Source organism: Leucoraja erinacea, chromosome 2 (genome assembly GCF_028641065.1).
Source record: "Leucoraja erinacea ecotype New England chromosome 2, Leri_hhj_1, whole genome shotgun sequence".
Taxonomy (NCBI): Eukaryota; Metazoa; Chordata; class Chondrichthyes; order Rajiformes; family Rajidae; genus Leucoraja; species Leucoraja erinaceus.
The window spans coordinates 17512206-17538455 of NC_073378.1; the positions used below are offsets into that span (position 1 = coordinate 17512206).

The window sequence follows — 26250 nt, forward strand, 5'->3', positions numbered from 1 at the left end:
ATTTTGGCCAGTGTGGGCAAGTTGGGCTGAAGGGCCTGTTTCCACACTGTATCACTCAATGACTCTAAGTGACATGATGGGCACAAGGAACTGAGTGAACTATTCCTGTTCCTTGTGTAAGAAGGAACTGCAGATACTGGTTTATACCGAAGATACACAAAATGCTGGACTAACTCAACGGGTCAGGCAACATCTCTGGAGAAAATAAATAGGTGACATTTTGGGTTGAGACCCTTCATCAGACATATCCAGCCACAGACCAGTCTGATGAAGGACCTCGATCTGAACTGTCACTTATTCTTTTTCTCCAACAATGCTGCCTGACCCGCTGAGTTACTCCAGCATTTTGAGTCTGTATTCCTGTATCTTATTGGCATACGTGGGAAAGAACTGCAAATGCTGGTTTAAACCGGAGATAGACACACAAAGCTGGAGTAACTCAGCAGATCAGACAGCATCTCTGGAGAAGACCCTGAAGAAGTCTGAAGGGTCTCGACATGAAACGTCACCTATTCCTTTTCTCCGGTGATACAGTCTGACCCGCTGAGTTACTGCAGCGTTTTGTGTCTATCCTTATTGGTATTACTGTTTTACAAGTGAAATAAGCCACAGGGCCAATTCCAGTCATTTTCACTTAAGCTCACAGCACAGAAAAACAAGTTAGAAATGACAATTAGGACATTTAAAAGGGACTTAGATGGTGACATTGAGAGGAAAGATGTGGAGAGATGTGTGCCAGGCCCAGGCAAATGGAACTAGCTAGGTGCAAGGTGCTACACCTTGGCAGGACAAATCAAAATAGGACGTACATTGTAAATGGTAGGGAATTGAAGAATACAGTTGAACAGAGGGATCTGGGTATAACCGTGCATAGTTCCTTGAAGGTGGAATCTCATATAGATAGGGTGGTAAAGAAAGCTTTTGGTATGCTAGCCTTTATAAATCAGAGTATTGAGTATAGAAGCTGGGATGTAATGTTAAAATTGTACAAGGCATTGGTGAGGCCAAATCTGGAGTATGGTGTACAATTTTGGTCGCCAAATTATAGGAAGGATGTCAACAAAATAGAGAGAGTACAGAGGAGATTTACTAGAATGTTGCCTGGGTTTCAGCAACTAAGTTACAGAGAAAGGTTGAACAAGTTAGGGCTTTATTCTTTGGAGCGCAGAAGGTTAAGGGGGGGACCTGATAGAGGTCTTTAAAATGATGAGAGGGATAGACAGAGTTGATGTGGACAAGCTTTTCCCTTTGAGAATAGGGAAGATTCAAACAAGAGGACATGACTTCAGAATTAAGGGACAGAAGTTTAGGGGTAATATGAGGGGGAACTTCTTTACGCAGAGAGTGGTGGCGGTGTGGAATGAGCTCCCAGTGGAAGTGGTGGAGGCAGGTTCATTGGTATCATTTAAAAATAAATTGGATAGGCATATGGATGAGAAGGGAATGGAGGGTTATGGTACGAGTGCAGGCAGGTGGGACTAAGGGGAAAAAAATTTGTTCGGCATGGACTTGTAGGGCCGAGATGGCCTGTTTCCGTGCTGTAATTGTTATATGGTTATATGGTTATAGCTCAATTAGGCAAATGGACGGCATGGATGAGTTGGGCCAAAGGGCCTGTTTTATTTTTGCCGTATTACTCTATGACTCCATTCAGGTATAAAGATAATGGCACATAAGTTAGGGCTGTGTACAAAATCATATTCCTCGTTGCTCTCATTGCCTTTTCCTCCTTTGAAAAAAAAAAGCTGATTAAATCAGTTGACTCGTTGGCCAAATGAGAATTGATGTGAATTTTTCTCCAGAATATGGTCCTTTGGAGCCTCAGGAAATAAAGGTCACATTTGACATTAACTGCTCCAGCTGAATAAAATCTATTCTCTCCATCCACTAGAGGTTTCGCATGATAAGCCTTGCATGTGTTGCAGTGAACACTACTGTTATTTGTTTCGAGCTTTCAATTAAACTGGACAGTTTGGATGGAACTCAAAACAACAGGGACTAAAAACTCACGGCTTCCCTTTCATACTAACATTAATATCAAATATTTCAGTTAACTAATTTGACAATTGAAGTTGATATCTTGAAAATGGCTGGTTTAATGGTCTCATTGGATTAATACAAAATGCTATTTAATGCAAACGTTTGTGTTCCTTCCAATATTCATTAAACTTTTGTTGAAGAACTTGTGTTGAGAATACTATGGTTAATCAGATTGCAAAAAGGTGAAGGTACAAAAATAGCTGGAGAAACTCAGCGGGTGCAGCAGCATCTATGGAGCGAAGGAAATAGGCAACGTTTCGGGCTGAAACCCTTCTGCAAAAAGGTGAAGCTTGGTCAAGTTACTGCTATGATTGCTGCACAATTGCAGGCACATTTATTTTAGAGATACAGCATGGAAACAGGCCCTTTGGCCCACTGAGTCCACGCCGACCATCGATCACCCGTTAACATTAGTTATCCCACTTCCTTATCCACCCGCTACATATTAGGGCAATTTCCTGTGGCCAATTTTACTTCGGAGTCACGTGAGTGACTACGTGAAGAACCCACCCAGTGCGCAGGCGCGGCATTACGTCAGCAACGCAACAGCGGCAGCAGCTGGAGCCAGGCTCTCCAGCGGCAGCATAAAGACAAGACCTCAGGTAAGTGAGTCTTTTGTGTTACAGAGAGTCGCTAACGGACGAAAAAGCTATGGCTACCCGAAAGCGACCAACAAAGAGGACTGCCTGCCCAACTCCACCCGAGGAGGGGTCAATATCTGGGCGGCAGCCATCAGCGGCGGAGCAGCTGTTTGAACGCTCCCGCACACCCGACGCCGAGCCGCTCCCTGTGCCGCCGATTGCGACGCCCCACACAGGGAGAAAATCAACCCGGAAAACAGACCGGCCGGTGGCCTCCGACTCGTCGGAGGAACGGGAACACTCTCCACCGGCGAAACGGGGAGACGGCCGCTTAAGCTGCATGAGGCAGCTGCTCGAGCAGATGCTCGATGAGGAGATGCAGGCAAGGCATCTCCAAGGAGGACGGGCTATGGCCTCCTCCAAACCATCACCACACCCTTCTGTTCCCTCCTTGTTTGAGGTCAGTAAGGGAGGCCAGGACTGGGCTGGCCTATCACAAGGGCAGGCGGACGACATCTCAAGCATGCCAGGCGAGCTGGAGGAAGAAGAGCTACTGGGTGTAGTCAGCAGGTATGCGGCGCCCCCGAGGACCGGAATGATGCTAGCGCCAAGAATGGCGGCCAGTATCAACAGGCTCTCCAACAAGCCATTGCAGGAGAAAGTCATTCAAGAGGCCCTCGACACTTACACAGCGCCAGAAAACTGCGAGGCGCTGCGAGTAAAGACCGTAAACGGCCAAATATGGAGCCAGCTGGGGCAGCATATCAGGACACAAGAGCTGAAGATGCAGCGTATCCTGAAGCTCCACACCGCAGCCATTACCGCCTTTGCTCGGTCCACGGGGAACGCAGGGCTCTCTACACCTCAGCAGGATGTGCTGGCCCTAATGTGTAACACACAGTATGAGCTCAACAACCTAAGGCGTGAAAACATCAGGCCTGCCCTCAACCCCAAATACGCGGGCCTCTGCAAAGCTCCGGCGCCAGAAAAGGAGGCGCTACTATTCGGGGCCGACTTGGCAAAAAGGCTCAAGGAACTGGAAGAGGCGGCCAAACCTGTAGGCCTCATGAGGGCAGGGCCAGGACCGAGCAGGGTGAAGACACCCAGTTGGCAGCACGCCTCGGCATCCACCAGCAGGTACCGAGCTGGTGAAAGCCTGGTGACCGCTTCCCACTACCCCCAGAGCTCTTTTTTAGAGCGGGGCCCAGAGCGGAGCCGTGGGAAGATACGCCGCCCCACCACAGCACCAACAAGGACACCCTCGGGCCAAACCCATCGCAAACGCTCCCAGAAATGAACATGGAGGTAGGTGGGTCTGGTTCCTGTCGACATACGCAGACAAAGGGTGTTGTATTAACAGGAGGGCGTTTAAGGTTCTTCAAACATGTTTGGTGCTCCTTTACTAGCAACAAGTTTATACTCAACAGTATCAGTGGATACAAAATTGAATTTAAACCAGGCATAGAACCGCCGGTTCAGCACATACCCCAAAGGGTATTCCTTCCCACAGAATCAGAAAAGGTAGAAGGACAAGCTGAACTAGATAGGCTCGTGTCCAAGGGCATCATAGAGAGGGCCAGACACGAGCCATTGGAATTTGTATCGAATATATTTATCAAAACTAAAAAAGATGGTGGATGTCGCATTATCATTGATTTGACATCACTAAATCAGTCTGTTGAGTATCAACATTTCAAAATGGAGACATTTGTTACTGCCAGACAACTGATCTCCAAGGGATACTTCATGGCAAGCATAGATATTAAGGATGCTTACTATTTAGTACCCATTCATAAGGATCATTTTAGATATCTGAAATTTATCTGGATGGGGCAACTATGGCAGTATAGAGCATTACCCAATGGTTTAACGACAGCTCCCAGATTATTCACTAAAATTCTCAAAGTGGCCATGAAAAAATTAAGAGAACAGAAACATTTAGTCATGGCCTATCTGGACGATGTTCTCATATTGGGGAGAACAAGGGAACTAGCTGTCACAGGAGTTTTAGCTACTAAACAACTCCTTGAAACATTGGGATTTGTTCTACACCCAGATAAATCAATATTGAAGCCAACAACTAACATGGACTATCTAGGCTTCACTATTGACACTATCCGTATGACTGTCACTCTGCCAAGAGACAAAAAGGCTACATTAACAGAAGCCTGTAACAACTTAATCGCAAAAACACTACCAAGGATCCGGCATGTAGCCAGAGTCATTGGTAGTATAGTAGCAGCATTTCCAGCTGCACAATATGGCCCCTTGCATTATCAGAATTTACAAAGAGCAAGGACACATGCACTACGTCTAAGTAGGGGGCATTATGACCGACCTATGGATTTACCCGCTGAAGCCAAATCAGAACTTCAGTGGTGGGTGGATAACATTTGGCACAGTTACAGTCCTATCACCGTCACCAATCCTAACATAGCCATTACAACGGATGCCAGTGCTTTAGGCTGGGGAGCTACTAACTCTATATCCAGCACAGGTGGCAGATGGACTAATTCAGAGGCATCGCTACTACAATCACTTGGCATAAATTATTTGGAGATGCTGGCCGCCTTTTATGGGCTAAAAGCATATGCATCCGATATGCGGCACGTGCATGTCAGGTTAATGATTGATAACACGACGGCGGTGTCTTACATCCAGCACATGGGTGGCATAAAATCAGTATCATGCGACAAATTGACTACTATAATCTGGCAATGGTGTGTCGAAAGACATATTTGGCTATCAGCTGCCTATTTACCAGGCAAGCTAAACACAGTGGCGGACACCAGGTCACGAAAATTCAATGACAACATCGAATGGATGTTAGACCCAAAAATATTTGCTAGAATTGTTAAGCAATACGGTACGCCAGATATAGATTTGTTTGCGTCTAGATTAAATCACCAGCTACCCATGTATGTGGCTTGGGAACCAGACCCAGAGGCAGCAGCGGTAGATGCCTTCACGCTGGATTGGGGAAATTTCTTCTTCTATGCTTTCCCTCCCTTCTGCCTCATCAGCCGGGTACTCCAGAAAATACAAGCAGACTCAGCTTCAGGTATTCTGGTCGTACCCGACTGGCCTACCCAACCATGGTTCCCAGTCTTCCACGACATGGTGGTAGAGTCACCTATGGTTTTTCACAGCCACCCACAACTATTGACTCACCCGGTATCCGGCATAAGCCATCCATGCCATCAAAAATTGAAACTCCTGGTTTGTAGGTTCTGAACAGGCCTTACCAGGGATTGGGGTTATCAGAACGAACAATCACCACCATGTCGGCGTCCCTGCGAGTCTCTACCAAGAAGCAGTACTTGACCTACATCAGGAAATGGGAGCAGTACTGCTTGGATGCAGGGACATCATACAAGACAGCCTCGATCACGGACGTACTGGAATTCCTGGCCCACTTGCACCATGACCAAAAGATGAGCTACAGTGCCATCAATGCAGCACGGAGCGCCCTGTCCGCTTACCTTATGCCTACAGGACATCACAGCATTGGATCCCACCCTCTGGTTATAAAACTCCTCAAAGGGATTTATAATACTAAACCCCCTACACCCAGATACACCCATGTATGGGACATAAGTGTAGTTCTGTCACACCTTAGAGGTTGGCCTCCGGTGGGATCCTTGAGTCTGGAGCAGTCTACTCTCAAGACCCTCATGCTTATGGCGCTCGTCTCTGCGCAAAGGGTTCAGTCACTGCATCAACTAAGACTGGACAACATGGTAACCACCCCAGACTCCATTACATTTACAATGCCGGGGTTGGTAAAACAAAGCAGGCCAGGTATGCCCAACTCTCCGCTTATCTTCCGGGCCTACCCTCCAGAACCTAGGCTGTGTGTAGTGACCCATCTATACAACTACGTAGACACAACCCAAACGCTTAGAGGGAGTGAAAAAGCCTTATGGGTCAGCCACAAAAAGCCTTTTGGACGGGTTACCAGCCAGACAATATCTAGGTGGTTGAAACAGGTCTTAAAAGCCGCGGGGATTAACACGGATGTTTTTAAATCCCATTCTATCAGGGCAGCGTCCACGTCTGCGGCGGAACGGATGCAGGTTCCCATAGACCACATCCTTAGTACAGCGGGATGGTCAAGGGAATCAACGTTCCGAAAATTTTACCACAAACCGCTGATGGAGAAGGACTTGTTTGCGGACAAAATTTTAGAATCTGCAAACTTATAATTTAAAGCCCAGGGGAGCTATTTTTTGTTATTGTTAAATAAACATTTTTGTTTCAAAAAACTAACAAACTCGTTGGTCTTTAGATACCACTTCCTCCCTCGATGAACTTCGGCAGTGAGTGATATAGCTGTTACACGGTTTGAAATCACAGACCTTTGAAGTCTTCACGTAGTCACTCACGTGACTCCGAAGTAAAATAGTGAGATTAAACGAGTACTTACCAGTACGAAGTTTGATCTGTATTTTATGAGGAGTTACGATGAGGGATTACGTGCCCTCCGCTCCCACCCTCGTTGTATAGATCAAACTCGAGCTGATGTCTCTTTAGTCTTCACTATCTTTACTTCAATATTGTGTCTACCTGTGATTCCACACCGCTGCTTGGAAGTATGCCGCGCCTGCGCACTGGGTGGGTTCTTCACGTAATCCCTCATCGTAACTCCTCATAAAATACAGATCAAACTTCGTACTGGTAAGTACTCGTTTAATCTCACTATTAACTTGCATCTCTTTTGGATACGGGAGGAAACCAGAGAACCTGGTAGCAAAAACAGAAAGGCAGATTACTATCTAAATGGCGTCGTTGGGAAAAGGGAGAGTACAACGGGATCTGGGGGTCCTTGTACATCAGTCTATGAAAGTAAGCATGCAGGTACAGCAGGCAGTGAAGAAAGCGAATGGCATGTTGGCCTTTATAACAAGAGGAATCGAATATAGGAGCAAAGAGGTCCTTCTGCAGTTGTACAGAGACCTAGTGAGACATGTTCCCGATGTTGGGGGTTTCCAGAACCAGGGGCCACAGTTTAAGAATAAGGAGTAAGCCATTTAGAACGGAGACGAGGAAACACTTTTTCTCACAGAGAGTGGTGAGTCTGTGGAATTCTCTGCCTCAGAGGGTGGTGGAGGCAGGTTCTCTGGATGCTTTCAAGAGAGAGCTAGATAGGGCTCTTAAAAATAGCAATGTCAGGGGATATGGGGAGAAGGCAGGAACGGGGTACTGATTGGGGTTGATCAGCCATGATCACATTGAATGGCGATGCTGGCTCGAAGGGCCAAATGGCCTACTCCTGCACCTATTGTCTATTGTCTAAAACCCACACATCACAGGGAGAACATGCAAACTCCACACAGATGACAGCTGAGGTCAGATTGAACCTGGGTCCCTGTGGCACTGTGAGATAGCAGCTCTACCAGCTGCCACACTCTGATACCCTTTCTCTATCAATTTCATAGATTTTGCTAAAAAAAGACAACTCGTACAGTAAATACACTACTAAACCTTTCCTATGTAATTAGTTAATTGTGACTGTTAAAAGGTAATCATGTTAATTGAATAAGTGGAATTGTGGGTGCATATGACCAAAAGGTTTAAAAAAAATGATGCATTCAAAAGGAGAGAGACACAAAATGCTGGAACCTCAGCAGGACAGGCAGCATCTCTGGAGAGAAGGAATGGATGACATTTTGGGTCGAGATCCTTCTTCAGACTTCATTCATGGGGATATGGGCTTTACAGGCTGAGCTAGTATTTAATTGCCCATCTCTAATTGCTACAACAAAGGTCATGGTGAGCTGCCTTCGTGAACCACTGCAGTCCTTGAGGGTGGTATCAGGCACAATGCTGCTACAGAGGGTGTTCCAGGATTTTGATACAGTGGTGATGGTGAAGGAACAGCAACATATTTCCAACTCAGGATGGCGTGTGCTCTGGAGGGCAACTACCAGGTGGCCCGAAACGTTGCTGTTCTCATGCTTTTGTTGTCCTTGTCCTTCCAGCTGGTTGAGTTGTGGGCTTGGGAGATGCTGTCCGAGAAGTATTGGTGAATTGCCGCAGTGTATTCTGTAATTGGTACAAACTGCCGGTATTTGCTTCACAGTGGTGCATCAAGAATGCTGCTATGTCCTGTGTTATGTTGAATGTTGTTAAAGTTGCATTCATCTAGGAAAGTGGAGAGTTTTACGTCATGCCCCTGATTTGAGACTTGGAGATGGTGGACAAACATTGGGGAGTTACGAGGTTCATAAGTGATCAGAGTAGAATTAGGCCATTCAGTCCACCAAGTCTACTCCGCCGTTCAATCATGGCTGATCCATCTCTCCCTCCTAGCCCCATTCTCCTGCATTCTCCCTATAATCCCTGACACTCGTACTAATCAAGAATCTATCTATCTCTGCCTTAAAATTATCCACTGACTCCCAATCCTATTTGTCGCAGAATTTTAGCCTCTGACCTGCTCTTGCAGTCCCCTTGTATATATACAAGATACAAGATACATTTATTTGTCACGTGCCAGTTGGCAAAGTGAAATGTGATCACCATACAGCCATACAATAAAAATAAAGAACACAACACACGATAGAGTTCAACATAAAACATCCCCACACAGCAGAATCAAAAGTTTCCCACTGTGAGGGAAGACACCAAAGTCAGTCATTTTCCTCGATGTTCACCCGTGGTCGGGGCCTCCGGAGCCCTCCGCAGTCGCCGCTACGGGCAGCCCGCCACTCAGGCCCGCTCGCCGGAATGTTGGAACTCCAACGTCAGGACTGGAGACTAACCTCAGCGGCTTGGACCTCCGAATCGGCGAATCAGCCGCTTCCTACAAGAGTCCGCAGCTCCCGACGTCCTCAGGCCGCGCCGGGCGGAGATTCCGCTGGCGGCCCTCGGCAAAGGGTCCCAGGAATTCTGCGATGTTGTAGTCAGCACCGCCTGCGTTAGGAGCTCCGGGAACCACAGCTCCTCAATGTTGGAGCAGCGGCCCAACGCTCCGGTGCTCCAAATGGCGATCCAGGAAGGCATCGCCCGCTCCATGGTGAATCCAGCATCCAGCGCCGCGCTGCTGCTGCTGAAGCTCTGGTCCGGTCCCCGGTCTCAGGTAGGAAAGGCCGCTCCGATCCAGTGGTAGGCCGCGAAGAGGGGGGGGGGCGAGGACGCGACTCGGTGAAATAGTCGCATCCTCACCAAGAAGCGACTAGGAAACGGTTTCCCCCTTACCCAACCCCCCTCCCCCACATAAAAAAACGAAAGAACCCCCAAAACCAAACAGTTGGGGAAGGCAGAGGCGCCTTCAATGCAGCGCCCCTAGTGGACCTCCATATGGCTACTCCAGTTAAGTTTCTGGTCGATGACAACCCCCACAATATTAGTAGTGGGGGATTGAGTGATGGTAATGCATTGAATGGCAGGGGATAATAACTGGATTTTTTATTATTAGATATCATCATTGCCTGGTGATTGTATGCTGCCAATGTTACCTGCCACCTCTCAGCCCAGGCCTGCATGTTGTCCCAGTCTTGTTGCATTTTGATGTGGATTTATTAGCTGAGGAGTCATGAATGGTGCTCAACATTGTGCACTCTCCTGCAAACATCCCCACATCCAACCTTATGAATGAAGGAAAGTCATTGATTAAGCAGCTGAAGATGGTTGACCAAAGAGCTGTCAATTCAATAGGTTTATTGGTGGTTCGTGTTTTGTCCCGATCAACGATTGCTGACCAGAAGCATTAATTCTGCTTCACTCTCTACAGAAGCTGGCTGATCCATTGCGAATTTCCACCATTCTCTGTTCTTACCGATTTCCAGTATTTGCAGGTTAAAAATATATATAGGATGTCAACAAAATAAACAGAGAGAGTACAGAGGAGATTTATTAGAATGTTGCCGGGTTTCAGCAACTAAGTTACAGAGAAAGGTTGAACAAGTTAGGTCTTTATTCTTTGGAGCGCAGAAGGTTAAGGGGGAGACTTGATAGAGGTCTTTAAAATGATGAGAGGGATAGACAGAGTTGACGTGGATAAGCTTTTCCCATTGAGAGTAGGGAAGATTCAAACAAGAGGACATGACTTGAGAATTAAGGGGCAGAAGTTTAGGGGTAACATGAGGGGGAACTTCTTTACTCAGAGAGTGGTCGCTGTGTGGAATGAGCTTCCAGTGGAAGTGGTGGAGGCAGGTTCGATTTTATCATTTAAAAATAAATTGGATAGGTATATATGTACGGGAAAGGATTGGAGGGTTATGGTCTGAGTGCAGGTATATGGGACTAGGGGAGAATACGTGTTCGGCACGGACTAGAAGGGCCGAGATGGCCTGTTTCCGTGCTGTAATTGTTATATGGTTATATGGTATATATTTGTACGTGGCTTAAAAAAAAGATGTTTGGAATGTTGTCAATCCAAATATCAGTGGGTAGACGGTCAAGATATTGGTCATTTGTTGCAAGATAGAATATTGGCCTACCTTGTGCCCAACACTAAGATCACCATAATGTTTGGTGCAAATTCTCAACAAACCCCTTATCCTTGATCTCCACTTGGAGTGCACAGTATATTTGTTTAGTTTAGAGATACAGCTCAGAAACAGGCCCTTCAGCCCACTGTGTCTGCATCGACCAGTGATACCCGCACACTAACACCACCCTACACACATTATACCAAGCCAATTAACCTACTCCGTACAGACTTCTCCCAGAGTGGGGATCGAACCCGGTCTCCGGCGCTGCAAACGCTGTAAGGCAGCAACTCTACTGTTGCGCCAAAGTGCCGCCCTTGTGTATGATGTACGCAGCAGGAAATCTTTGTCAGTTGATTGGATGGCACCATTTGCTGTCAATGTTATTTTGTCTAAGAAAGGTTAATTCATTGATAAAAGAGACTGGAAAAGAAGAATGCAGTAAAAGCAGCCGCCACACAACACATGAATTATTTCCAAAACATTCCTTCTCTTGCTCCAATTATTATTGAAATAAAGAGACAAAAAGGCTTTAGCAAGCAATTAAGTTTAAGAAGCAGAAGACTTCTTACCTGATGGTATAGAATACAGCAGAGATAATGAGTTCATTATGGATAGCTACAGCCATGTAGCGTGGTTCATGGAATGCTGATGGCACTGTCCGCACTGCATAGCATAGATAGACCCCCCAGAGGAGGAAGAGAAATTCAGCTGCAGGAAGAAAGCAAAGGAATGGAATAATTCTGATGTTCTTTCATGATCTGAAAACAATGGCAGTGTTCATAATATCACATCAGAGTAACATAGCAAGCCATATTCTGGTATTGAATATTGAATATTTATTACATGTCATTTGAACCTCAGTGAGGCTCAAACGAAACTTAGTTTCCACAGCCATACAAACAGAGACAATTCCTACAAGGCATACAAACAATTCAATTTACACAAACATCCATCACAGCGAATCTCCTCCTGACTGTGATGGAAGGCAAAGTATTTTCTCTCCCCTGCACCATTTGTCTCCCGATGTTGAAGCCCCAGGCGGGCGATGGTAAGTCCCACGGTGCTTGGCCCCAACGACAACGGAGACCCGACAGAAAAAAGGTCGGGTCTCCCGTGCAGGGAAGAGGTTTTTTACAAAGTTTCCCCCCCTCCCCCCCCCCCCCCCCCCCCCCCCCCCCCCCCCAGGAAATCTTTGCCCCCCACATATACACAGTTAAAAATAGTATTAAAAACACGAACAACTACATTTAACTAGACAAAAAATGTTTTTAAAAGACAAACAGGCTGAAGGGGCCGCTGCAAAATGGAGCCGCGCTGCCACCTCGGCATAAACTCAGTATAAATGTGTAACTGATTTTTTTTTTTGCTCGACCATTAAGACTTCAATCTCTTTAAGAGTCAAGTCAAGTCAAGTTTATTTGTCACATACACATACGAGATGTGCAGTGAAATGAAAGTGGCAATGCTCGCGGAACAACAAAACAACAACCAAACAAATTATAAACACAATCATAACACACATATTATTTTACATAATAAATAATAGAAGGAAAAACGTTCTGTACAGTTAGCCCCTGGTGAGAAAGGCGTTTACAGTCCGAATTGCCTCTGGGAAGAAACTCCTTCTCAACCTCTCCGTTCTCACTGCATGGCAACGGAGGCGTTTGCCTGACCGTAGCGGCTGGAACAGTCCGTTGCAGGGGTGGAAGAGGTATCTCATGATTTTGTTTGCTCTGGAGTTGCACCTCCTGTTGTATAGTTCCTGCAGGGGGGTGAGTGAAGTTCCCATAGTGCGTTCGGCCGAACGCACTACTCTCTGCAGAGCCTTCTTGTCCTTGGCAGAGCAATTCCCGAACCAGATGGTAATGTACCCGGACAAGATGCTTTCCACCGCCGCTGCGTAGAAGCACTGGAGGATCCTCGGAGACACTCTGAATTTCCTCAATTGCCTGAGGTGGTAAAGGCGCTGCCTTGCCTTACTCACCAGTGCTGAGGCGTGTGATGACCATGTCATATCCTCAGAGATGTGGACTCCCAGATATTTAAAACAGTTCACCCTATCCACAGGATCCCCATTTATACTCAATGGAGTGTACGTCCTCGGATGATGTGCCCTCCTAAAGTCCATGATCAGCTCCTTCGTTTTTTTGATGTTCAAGAGGAGGCTGTTCTCCTGGCAACAGAGTGCTAGATCAGCCACCTCCTCCCGGTAGGCCCTCTCATCATTGTCTGAGATCAGGCCCACCACCACAGTGTCATCAGCAAACTTAATTATGGAGGATAATAGAGGTTATGTTTTTTGATTTATGCAGCATACATTGACAGTCAAATGCTTTCCCAGGTTAAGGGTGGCGCAGAGATGCAGCTGGTGGAGCTGCTGCCTGACACTGCCAGAAAGCCAGGTTCAATCCTGACCTCAGCTGCTGTCTGTGTGGAGTTTGAAACATAGAAACATAGAAACATAGAAATTAGGTGCAGGAGTAGGCCCTTCGGCCCTTCGAGCCTGCACCGCCATTCAATATGATCATGGCTGATCATCCAACTCAGTATCCCGTACCTGCCTTCTCTCCATACCCTCTGATCCCCTTAGCCACAAGGGCCACATCTAACTCCCTCTTAAATATAGCCAATGAACTGGCCTCAACTACCCTCTGTGGCAGAGAGTTCCAGAGATTCACCACTCTCTGTGTGAAAAAAAGTTCTAAAGGATTTCCCCCTTATCCTTAAGCTGTGACCCCTTGTCCTGGACGTCCCCAACATCGGGAACAATCTTCCTGCATCTAGCCTGTCCAACCCCTTAAGAATTTTGTAAGTTTCTATAAGATCCCCTCTCAATCTCCTAAATTCTAGAGAGTATAAACCAAGTCTATCCAGTCTTTTTTCATAAGACAGTCCTGACATCCCAGGAATCAGTCTGGTGAACCTACTCTGCACTCCCTCTATGGCAATAATGCCCTTCCTCAGATTTGGAGACCAAAAAAACTGCACGCAATACTCCAGGTGTGGTCTCACCAAGACCCTGTACAACTGCAGTAGAACCTCCCTGCTCTTATACTCAAATCCTCGTGCTATGAAAGCCAACATGCCATTCGCTTTCTTTACTGCCTGCTGCACCTGCATGCCTACTTTCAATGACTGGTGTACCATGACACCCAGGTCTCTTTGCATCTCCCCCTCCCAATCGGCCACCGTTTAGATAATAATCTGCTTTCCCGTTTTTGCCACCAAAATGGATAACCTCACATTTATCCACATTAAACTGCATCTGCCAAACATTTGCCCACTCACCCAGCCTATCCAAGTCACCTTGCAGTCTCCTAGCATCCTCCTCACAGCTAACACTGCCCCCCAGCTTAGTGTCATCCGCAAACTTGGAGATATTGCCTAGAAGTTGGGGGATCATGTTGCACGTTTAGAGAAGACATGTGGATTTCCTCCATATTTTGAGTTTTGATTCCCACATCCCAAAGATGTCAGGTTTTGATTGTAAACTGGGCTCTATAAATGGCCATGATGTATAGAGAGCGGATGCAAATATGCTGGATATGATGCCAAGATAAAAGTGGTCATAGCGGTTAAGAAGACTTTCAAGAAGACATTGGCCTTCTTCTGTCAAAGTATTGAGTATAGCACACACACACACACACACACACACACACACACACACACACACACACACACACCCCCCCCCCCCCCCCCCCACACCCACACACACACACCCACACCCCCCCCCCCCCCCCCCCCCCCCCCCCCCCCCCCATATTTTGTAATCTGGATTTTGAAATTCGGTGGTGAAAGTAAAATCTATTAAAATCTCCGCTTTCCACGAGACAGTGAGGGCGTCACTGTTAAGCGCTTGTTAATTGTCTCAATTAACATCACCAATTGTGTTTTGACCTTCAATTATTACTGGAGGTATTCACAGAGAATTTCTTAAAGCTGTCTGATGCGGGTACAATTACCATTTGACCTAATTGGATGTATTGGTGGATGGGAAAAATTAAACGGGTATCGGATTTAAATGGGTCAGGTCATTAAGGGATTCGGTCGAACGGGTTTCCTGGCTGGCTTGCAGGTAGGTCCCTCATTCAGGTCACTCACGTTATTTAGCATTTTTTCCCCATCTCTCTCTCTCTCCCCCCTCCTTGGTTGGTTCTTCTGATTGCCTTTATTTGCTTCCGTTTTATTTGTTTAAGTGTTATTTATCACATTTTAGCTTTTGAAAGATTCAAGCGGGTATCAGTCACTTTCTAACGGCTGAATCGACCCGTTTGCAGGGCCTTTCATCGCCCGGCGTGGCTTTAAATCAAACTGCTGCATCGAGGCGATCGAGGTCCCTGATGTTGAAGCCCCCGGCGGCTGATTTTAAGCCGCGCCGGGCGATGAAAGGCCCCGCGAACGGGCCGATTCGAGCCCCACGATTCAGGGCAGATGAAGCTGCTGTTGCTGGAGTTCGGAGTCGGTCACCAACCAGGTCAGCTTCCGATGTTACCGTTCACAGGGCCCATGGCTGAAGACTCATGTGTGTGTGTGTGTGTGTGTGTGTGTGTGTGTGTGTGTGTGTGTGTGTGTGTGTGTGTGTGTGTGTGTGTGTGTGTGTGTGTGTGTGTGTGTGTGTGTGTGTGTGTGCGCGCATGCGCGGGTGAGTGTGTGCACGGCCACCAAGAAATTGTGTCCCCCCCCCCATGTTTTGATAGCGATTTCCGCCTCTGAATTAGGAAACATATTGTCAAGCTTGAACGCGTTCAGAGATGATTTACCAGGATGTTGCCAGGACTCGATGGACTGAGCTATTGGGCGAGGTTGAGCAACAGGAGGATGAAGGGTGATTTCATAGAGGCGTACAAAATCATGAGAGGAAGAGATCGGGGAATCGAGAACCAGGTGAAAGTGAGGGGGGAAAGATTTAATGGGAACCTGAGGAGTAACGTTTTTGCACAAAGGCAGGTGAATGTATGGAACAAGCTGTGGGAGATGGTAGTTAAGGCAGGAGATAGACACAAAAAGCTGAAGTAACTCAACGGCTCAGACAGCATCTCTGGAGAAAAGGAATAAGTACATTTTGGGTCGAGACCCTTCTTCAGAATTGAGGAAGGTACTATCGCAAAGTTTAAGAAGCATTTAGACAGGTACATGGAGAGGGCGGGTTTAGAGGGATATGTGCCAAAAGCAGGGAGGTGGGACTAGTTAAGATGGGGCATGTTGGCCTGTCTCCACGCTGTCTGACTAAGACTCTTTAAACTCATCTCATCTGCCTGCACGTGATCTATATCCTTTCATTCCTCACATATCCATGTGCCTTTCTAAAATCCACTTAAACACCACTATCGTATCTGCTTCCACCACCATGCTTCAAGTGTGCTTCCCACATCCACCACCCACTGCATAAAAAAAAAATTGTCCTGCACATCTTGTTTAAACTTTGGCCTCTCACATTAAAACCATGTCCTCTAGTGTTTGACATTTCCAGCCTAGGAAAAAGGTTCTGACTGTCTCCCCTATCTATGCCTCTCATCATTTTATATATTGTATTTCTATCAGGTCTTTCAATCTCTGGTGTTCCAGAGAAGACAATTTATATTAGTCCATTCTTTCTTGGTGGACATCTAGGCCATTCCCACTGGAATGAGTGAAGCCGCTTCTGCACCCATAGATAATTAGTTGGCTGTCTTTTTCTTTCTAAACATTGATTAAAATGGCAAGTAAATTATGTTTTTTATAACTGAACACACAACACCTTCATTATCTGGCCTTCACTGATGAATGAATGCTATTGTAACAATGGCTTTAACCCATATGCCTTAAATAGGCTAATGGCACCAATAAAATAACACTCTCAGTGGAAAAAATATACATACGGGTTCCTTCTCATTCAGATTAAGTGGAAAAGGCAATGCACCTTGCACTTGTTCTTCGCAAAGTTTATGGTGCGTAAAACAGTGAAATAGAATGACATTTAATGAAGTGATCAAGCATTTTATAGTTACCAAAAAAAATCCTAAAAATACATCAAAAGGGAAAGTGTTCATGGGAAAGCATCAGTGTTGTCTTTATAACAATCTTTTGGAATTAGATGGCACCAGGCACATGTCTTGACATTGAACGCATAGTGTTCCAGCATGTGAAAGGCAAAGGGACCTCCTGAACTTCCACCAGGAAAGTGACTGTTGAATCATAGTTGGGAGAGATATGCCCCTGTCCCACTTAGGAAACCTGAACGGAAACCTCTGGTGACCTTGCGCCCCACCCAAAGTTTCCATGAGTCGCCAGAGGTTTTAGTCACTTACCTGGAAAGCCTCAACCGAAGCGTGAGCTGCATCTACTGACCAAAGATCCTATAGGATGATTTCACCAAAGGTCAAATGAGCGTAGATCCCCCCTCACGTGACCGAAAAATTTAACTGGAGGACATATGTCACTTCGGTACATGTTAGTGAATGGAGAAACACCCACTTTCACACCCGTTAAAAACATGGAAAACGGCCGATTTAAAGATCCAAAATATCGGGAATTATCGCGTTTGCTCGCTGAATTTCATCAAAAGTAAGGCATTATTAACTTACTTTTGATGAAATTCAGCGAGCAAACGCGATAATTCCCGATATTTTGGATCTTTAAATCTCCACGGCAAATGTCTGCGAAGCATTTCCGCTGTTTTTCCACCTTCAGTTCCCTCTTGTAATGACCTTACTTTCTATCTTTTTTTTTGCCTGAAAATTTAGGTCGCTGTGCTTCACGGTCACCCCGACTAGCACAGAAAATTTCAGCTCAAAAATCGGCCGTTTTCCATGTTTTTAACGGGTGTGAAAGTGCGTGTTTCCCCATTCACTAACATGTACCGAAGTGACATATGTCCTCCAGTTAAATTTTTCGGTCACGTGAGGGGGGATCTACGTTCATTTGACCTTTGGTGAAATCACCCTATAGGATCTTTGCTACCGACCGCACACACACACACACACACACACACACACACACACACACACACACACACACACACACACACACACACACACACACACACACACACACACACACACACACACACACACACACACACACAACACACACACACACACACACACACACACACACACACACACACATTGCGATGGTGGGGGCCAGGGACAGCGGAGGAGCGCTGTCTGCGCGATGAAGAGGAAGGTAAACGGCTGCCACAGGGCACGGTAAGTACTTTAGAGAGCGCGGGACAGAGGGAGAGAAGGGGAAAGAAGTGGAGAGAAGGGGAGAGAGAAGGGGAGAGAGAAGGGGGGAGAGAAGGGGGGAGAAGGGAAGAGAACAGGGGGGAGAAGCAGTGGAGACAGTTTTAAGAAGTTTAATAAAGTTAGCGGGCAGTTTACCTTCCGGTGGATCTTCTAGGTCCTGAAAACCAAAGATCCGACTGGATCTTTGCTGAAAACTCCAATGAGCCAATCAAAATGGCCGGTCAGTGAAGGAGATTGCCTTCGACTGCCTGTAAGTAAAGAGCAACCCCACTCCACTGGCTTTGACCAAACGGCAACATATTTTTAGTCGAGGCCGGTTTCTTGTCTCCCTAATGGTCGAAAGTGGTTTCCGCGTAGTCGAGGCTTCTTCTATGTTCCTGCGACTATTTCAACAAATTCAAAACGGGCCTCAAATTCAAATTCAAATTCAAAACCTTGGGTGGGGCGCAAGGTCACCAGAGGTTTCCGTTCAGGTTTCCTAAGTGGGACAGGGGCTTTACTATGAGGAACGAGGACATGAGAAGTGAATGCATTTTACAGAGTCAAATAGCAATTTCACAAATGAAACAAAAGTTTCAGATAGTATTGCAGATAGTGAAGATGGATTTGGAAATTTGCAGCAGGAACTTGATCGGTTGACCAGGTAGGCTGAGGAATGGTTGATAGAATACAGAGAAATACAAGGGGACATGAATTGAGAATTAAGGGACTGAAGTTTAGGGGTAACATGAGGAGGGAACTTCTTTACTCAGAGAGTGGTGGCTGTGTGAAATGAGCTTCCAGTGAAGGTGGTGGAGGCAGGTTCGTTTTTATCATTTAAAAATAAATTGGATAGTTATATGGATGGGAAGGGAATGGAAGGTTATGGTCTGAGCGCAGGTATATGGGACTAGGGGAGAATATGTGTTCGGCACGGACTAGAAGGGTCGAGATGGCCTGTTTCCGTGCTGTAATTGTTATATGGTTATATGGTTATTAAATGTGAGGTGTTGCATGTGGTGTTGAAAATCTAACATGGGCAGGACCTACATAGTGAATGGTCGGGCTTCGGGTAGTGTTGTAGAACAGAGGGACCTAGGAGTACGTGTACATAGTTCATTGAAAGTGGCGTCACAGGTAAATAGGGTGATCAAAAAGGCTTTTGGCACATTGACTTTCATCATTCAGATTATTTAGTATTGAAGTTGGGAGGTCATGTTGCCATTGTATGTCAATGATGTGGCTGCATTTAAAGTACAGGTGCACAACCTTTTATCCGGTGTTCCAGAAACCGAAAACCTCCGAAAACCGGCCATTTTTTCCAGGATGTCGTCGGCACACCAAAGCTCGCGTTTGGCGCCAAACTTGAACCGAAACGACCCACGGTCAACCCAGGTCTGTACTACTGTAGCGGCTGCCTTCTCCCCGGAGACTGGGGAGACACTTAAACATCTGTAAATCATTGCTTAAATGTCAGTCAGTTAGTTTGATGGGCTTTTATGTGAAGGGGGGGTTGAAGGGGTAAACTTTAATTCTTAGTCCCCTACCTGGTCGGAGAGACGGGGAGCGGCCAATGCCTTACCGGGTCGCCGTGCAGTAAGCTCCGCAGCGCTGGGGCTGCGGGCGGCGCCGGTTGTAGCTCCGACCCCGGCAACTCTACCCCTGGCTGCGAGGCGCTCCAAATCCACCGCCGCCCGCGGCCGGACGCCCCCCACCCCAGCTCCGCAAATGTTGGGAGTCGGCGGCGTCACAGCGCTGGGGATAGCAGTGGGAAGCGGGCAATGCCTTACCGGGTCGCTGTGCGGTAAGCTCCAGGGTGCTGAGGCCGCCTTCTCCCAACATTCGCGGAGCTGGGGCTGTGGGCGTCCGACCGCTGGCGGCGCTGGATTTGGAGCGCCTCGCAGCCAGGGGTAGAGTTGCCGGGGTCGGAGCTACAACCGGCGCCGCCCACGGCCGGACGGAGCCCCCAGCTCCGCGATGTTGGGAGTCGCCGACCAGGTAGGGGACTAAGAATTAAAGTTTCCCCCTTCACCCACCCACCCCACCACCACCACCACATAAAATCCCTCCAAACTAACATTTATGCAATGATTTACAATGATTCCCCGGTCTCCGGGGAGGAGGAGGCTACGCTAATCTACGCTAAAAATCTTCCATTCGGAAATCCGAAAATGTCCGAAATCCGACAAGTGTCTGGTCCCAAGGCTTTCGGATAAAAGGTTGTGCACCTGTATTGTGTTCAGTTCTGGGCACCATGTTACAGGAAAGATGTAGTTAAGTTGGAAAGGGAACAGAGAAGATTTATGTTTACATGAACTTTTATGACTTCTTCAGTCTGTAAAGGGTCTCGCCCTGAAACGTTACCTATTCCTTTTCTCCAGAGTTATTCCAGCTTTTGTGTCTATTTCTGAATTTGAACCTGACGGTTACAGTTCTCAGGTTCCTGAATCTTCCTCCCAATGGTAGCAGTGAGATGGGAGCATGGCCCAGTTCTTTAATTTCTACTGTTTAATTCCTACTCTGGATACAAAAATAGAACTTCATTCAGAGGAGCTGTGTTATAAGTGGAGCACACTAGCATTGCTGAGATACAGGATATTCTCTTTAAAATTACGCTTTGCTTGGAGAGCAGATGCTGTGGAACAGGGGCGGAAAACCCTGGGAGGCCAGAGGGGACACGTCCCCCCCATGTTTTGAAAGGTGGGCGACATCCTCGCTAGGTTAACCTGCATGGGCTTGCGGGAAATATGGCCAGCGCGGAGAAGCAGTGCTGGTATCCCGTCAGTCCAGACAGGGCTGTTAGTTAACCCGGTGACACAGGCACAGTTGAGCTGCATTTAGCGCTGGATTGAGCCAACGAAGCCTCGCACGCGTGTGTGTGTGTGAGCATTCGCGCGCGCGGCCAAAAAATTGTGTCCCCCGTCCCCTCCATGTTTTGATAGTGGGTTCCGTTCTTGCTGTGGAAAGTAACTGGCTTACGCTTTGATTTTGTTCTCATCACACAGGCTGTCCGACCTGCTGAGCATTTTCATGATTTTCAAGGGGATGCAAAACATTCTTTGACTGGTGAAAAGAAATCAACAGCTCTATGTGCACCATGCTGAATTTTCAATTTATTGATGAGAAAGAACAGAAGGACAGAGTGTGAAAAGTGCTGTCGATTCATTATCACCTACTTTGCAATTTCACTGATGACCAACTTCAGCCTCACACTAACTAAATCAGACGTAACAGTGTTGAGTGCTACTGGTGGTGTTAACATTTGACAGTCAGCTTTTATAAAACCTTGTTCGTGCCTGCAAAGGCCGAATAACAGCAATTGAATCTTTAATCAATGCTGGGTTTCGGTGCTACAAGGAAAGTGCACACACGAAGATCAAATGAACAAATTAATATCAGGCCAATTTAAGTACAGGTAAACTGAATGGTAATTATAATGTAGTTAGCGCAGAAACAATTATCCCACTTGCACAGTTTGCTAATGAGAGATAAACAGTATTTATTAATTATTGGATGTTTTTGCCTACTTCACAATTGAATTGGAGATTAAAGGAGCAGGAACAAAGTCTCTGGGAGTTTAAAAACAGGGGGAAACAGATGCTTTCTGCACCTATTGTCTACTGAGCAGGAAAAGGTGTTCCACGAGTTTAAAAGAAACGGGAACATGGGATCGCTTAGCTTCAAAATTGCAGAAGCCAAAGCTTCTAGAGTTTATATGTCAGGAATAAAGACTTCCTTTACTTCCTCCCTCATTTCCTCCCTCCTGGGGTATCTGGTTCACATTGCAGCATCCCACCCGGCAGGCGTGATACTCCCGCTCCCAAGACCGGTGGTTAATCGCTCGGTCGGAAGTGCCCTGCGGGTACTAGAGGGGTTAAACTGTGTCCGGAGTAAGGACAAGTAAGATGAGTCAATGGCCCCCCAACCCAAGCAGTAATGGCTTTGGGCTCCTGACCTGGAAGGAAATGTTTTTACCCCTTCTCTGAGTTGGACAGGACAAGGAACAGATAGACGGTTGTTGTCCTTCCCACCCTCTATGCCCTTTGGAAAAACCGTTGTGAGAAAAAGGGAGAGGGAAAGGGGAATCACGGTCAGAATTTAAAAAAAAAGAGAAGCGCCCAAGACGAGAGTCCCCGGGGATAGACCACGCCGGTTCCTCTAGACTAGGGGTGTGGCCAGGGTCCCCGGCGGGTATTCTCCGCGGCCCTCGCTCGACCGGGCAACCCGAAGCTTTATGCTCATGCTACCCACGATTGGAATGCGGGAAACATCCAACACTTCTTGGCACTGGTTGATACTGGGGCCAAGCATACCCTTGTGCCAGGGGAGCCTGACAAATGGCAAGGTGTTAGCATGTCGGTGGAAGGCTTAGGGGGAGCTGTAGCACCCACAAAGGAGGTAACCGTCCATCTATCCATAGAGGGTGCCCCGTCCCAGCAGGCCCGGGTTTATCTTGGGTATGAATGTGTTGTGCGGGACCGCCATTAAAAGCACCCGAGGGGCTTTCACCTAAGGGTTGCTTCCACTGCAGCACTGGTGGGGTCCACAAGATAGGAACCCTTGTATATTCCTCCTCTGTCTACTGTGGTCCATATTCTCCAATATCGCGTGCCAGGAGGCACCACTGAAATTAGTGAGGGAGTCATAAGGTCATAAGGAATAGGAGTAGATTTAGGCCATTCGGCCCATCAAGTCTACTCTGCTATTGGCCCATCTATCTCTCCCTCCTAACCCCATTCTCCTGCCTTCTCCCCATAACCTCTGACACCTGTACTAATCAAGAATCTATCTATCTCTGCCTGAACATACAGTGGCTTGCAAAAGTTTTCATACCCCTTGAACTTTTCCACATTTTGTCACGTTACAACCACAAACATAAATGTATTTTATTGGGATTTTATGTGATCAAAGTGGTGCATAATTGTGAAGTGGAAGGAAAATGATACATGGTTTTCAAATTTTTTTACAAATAAAAAACTGAAAAGTGTGGCGTGCAAAAGTATTCAGCCCCCCTGAGTCAATACTTTGTAGAACCACCTTTTGCTGCAATTACAGCTGCAAGTCTTTTGGGGTATGTCTCTACCAGCTTTGCACATCTAGAGACTGACATTTTTGCCCATTCTTCTTTGCAAAATAGCTCAAGCTCAGTCAGATTGGATGGAGAGCGTCTGTGAACAGCAATTTTCAAATCTTGCCAGAGATTCTCAATTGGATTTAGGTCTGGACTTTGACTGGGCCATTCTAACACATGAATATGCTTTGATCTAAACCATTCCATTGTAGCTCTGGCTGTATGTTTAGGGTCGTTGTCCTGCTGGAAGGTAAACCTCCGCCCCAGTCTCAAGTCTTTTGCAGACTAACAGGTTTTCTTCCAAGATTGCCCTGTATTTGGCTCCATCCATCTTCCCATCAACTCTGACCAGCTTCCCTGTTTCTGCTGAAGAAAAGCATCCCCACAGCATAATGCTGCCACCACCATGTTTCACAGTGGGGATGGTGTGTTCAGGGTGATGTGCAGTGTTAGTTTTCCGTCACACATAGCGTTTTGCATTTAGGCCAAAAACGTCAATTTTGGTCTCATCTGACCAGAGCACCTTCCTCCACATGTTTGCTGTGTCCCCCACATGGCTTGTGGCAAACTGCAAACGGGACTTCATATGGCTTTTTTCAACAATGGCTTTCTTCTTGCCACTCTTCCATAAAGGCCCGATTTGTGGAATGCACGACTAATAGTTGTCCTGTGGACAGATTCTCCCACCTGAGCTGTGGATCTCTGCAGCTCCTCCAGAGTTACCATGGGCCTCTTGGCTGCTTCTCTGATTAATGCTCTCCTTGCCCAGCCTGTCAGTTTAGGTGGGCGGCCATGTCTTGGTAGGTTTGCAGTTGTGCCATACTCTTTCCATTTTTGGATGATGGATTGAACAGTGCTCCGTGAGATGTTCAAAGCTTGGGATATTTTTTTATAACCTAACCCTGCTTTAAACTTCTCCACAACTTTATCCCTGACCTGTCTTATGTGTTCCTTGGGCTTCATGATGCTGTTTGTTCACTAATGTTCTCTAACAAACCTCTGAGGCCTTCACAGAACAGCTGTATTTATACTGAGATTAGATTACACACAAATGGACTCTATTTACTAATTAGGTGACTTCTGAAGGCAATTGGTTGCATTGGATTTTATTTAGGGGTATCAGAGTAAAGGGGGCTGAATACTTTTGCACGCCGCACTTTTCAGTTTTTTATTTGTAAAAAAATTTGAAAACCATGTATCATTTTCCTTCCACTTCACAATTATGCGCCACTTTGTGTTGGTCTGTCACATAAATCCCAATAAAATACATTTACGTTTGTGGTTGTAACGTGACAAAATGTGGAAAAGTTCAAGGGGTATGAATACCTTTGCAAGCCACTGTATATACACTGATGACCTCCACAGCCTTCTGTGGCAAAGAATTCCACAGATTTACCACCCTTTGCTAAATAAATCTATCATCATCTCCTTCATAAAAGATTGTCTTTTAATTCTGAGGCTATGACTCTCCTGCGTGGAAACATCCTCTCCACATCCACTCTATCCAAGCCTTTCACTATTCTGTATGTTTCAATGAGGTCCCCCCTTATTCTTCTAAACTCCAGTCAGTACAGGCCCAGTGCCGACAAATGCTCATCATACTAATTACTCATTCCTGGGGTCATTCTTGTAAACAGTCCAAGGTCATCGTTTTCACCCTGTGACAGCCCGGTTTGACCCGTGTGGAAGCCTGAAGGATCCTGGCACTTGTCAATTGATTACCGGCAGTGGCAATAAAAATACCCCTCCACTGTCTACCGCTGTGCCAGATGTTGTCCCCATTGTTGAGGATACCGGGAGTAGGGAGGGGAAACATAGAAACATAGAAATTAGGTGCAGGAGTAGGCCATTCGGCCCTTCGAGCCTGCACCGCCATTCAATATGATCATGGCTGATCATCCAACTCAGTATCCCGTACCTGCCTTCTCTCCATACCCCCTGATCCCCTTAGCCACAAGGGCTACATCTAACTCCCTCTTAAATATAGCCAATGAACTGGCCTCAACTACCCTCTGTGGCAGAGAGTTCCAGAGATTCACCACTCTCTGTGTGAAAAAAGTTCTTCTCATCTCGGTTTTAAAGGATTTCCCCCTTATCCTTAAGCTGTGACCCCTTGTCCTGGACTTCCCCAACATCGGGAACAATCTTCCTGCATCTAGCCTGTCCAACCCCTTAAGAATTTTGTAAGTTTCTATAAGATCCCCTCTCAATCTCCTAAATTCTAGAGAGTATAAACCAAGTTTATCCAGTCTTTCTTCATAAGACAGTCCTGACATCTCAGGAATCAGTCTGGTGAACCTTCTCTGCACTCCCTCTATGGCATTAATGTCCTTCCTCAGATTTGGAGACCAAAACTGTACGCAATACTCCAGGTGTGGTCTCACCAAGACCCTGTACAACTGCCAGTAGAACCTCCCTGCTCCTATACTCAAATCCTTTTGCAATGAAAGCTAACATACCATTCGCTTTCTTTACTGCCTGCTGCACCTGCATGCCTACCTTCAATGACTGGTGTACCATGACACCCAGGTCTCGCTGCATCTCCCCCTTTCCCAATCTGCCACCATCTGGCAGGACTGGTTTGCTGCGATGGACCTTGCCAATGTATTTTTCTCCATCCGTCTTGCACCCGATTGCCAGGACCAATTTGCCTTTACCTGGGCTGGCCGACAGTAAATCTTTACCCATCTCCCGCAGGGGTATGTCCACAGCCCCACCATCTACCATTGCCTTATTGCACGATATCTGGCCAACGTTACCCTCCCCGATGGGGTCGCTGTATCCCACTACATTGACAATTTACTGCTGGGCACTAGTGAAGAGGCTGTGGCAGAGGCTCTTGACTTCCTCCTCCTGCAACTTAAATCCTGTGGGTGAGTATTTAATCCAGCTAAGGTCCAGGGCCCGGCCCAAAG

At 46.7% G+C, this 26250-nt stretch overlaps 1 protein-coding gene across 1 annotated transcript in view; it reads right to left on the reverse strand.

The window, feature by feature from the left end:
• Positions 1 to 26250, reverse strand: part of gpr158a (G protein-coupled receptor 158a) — a 672698-nt gene that overhangs the window by 75177 nt on the left and 571271 nt on the right. The window contains exon 8 of the mRNA XM_055652257.1: positions 11629 to 11767. Coding sequence (XP_055508232.1) covers positions 11629 to 11767 — 139 coding nt within the window. The remainder of the gene's footprint in view (positions 1 to 11628; positions 11768 to 26250) is intronic.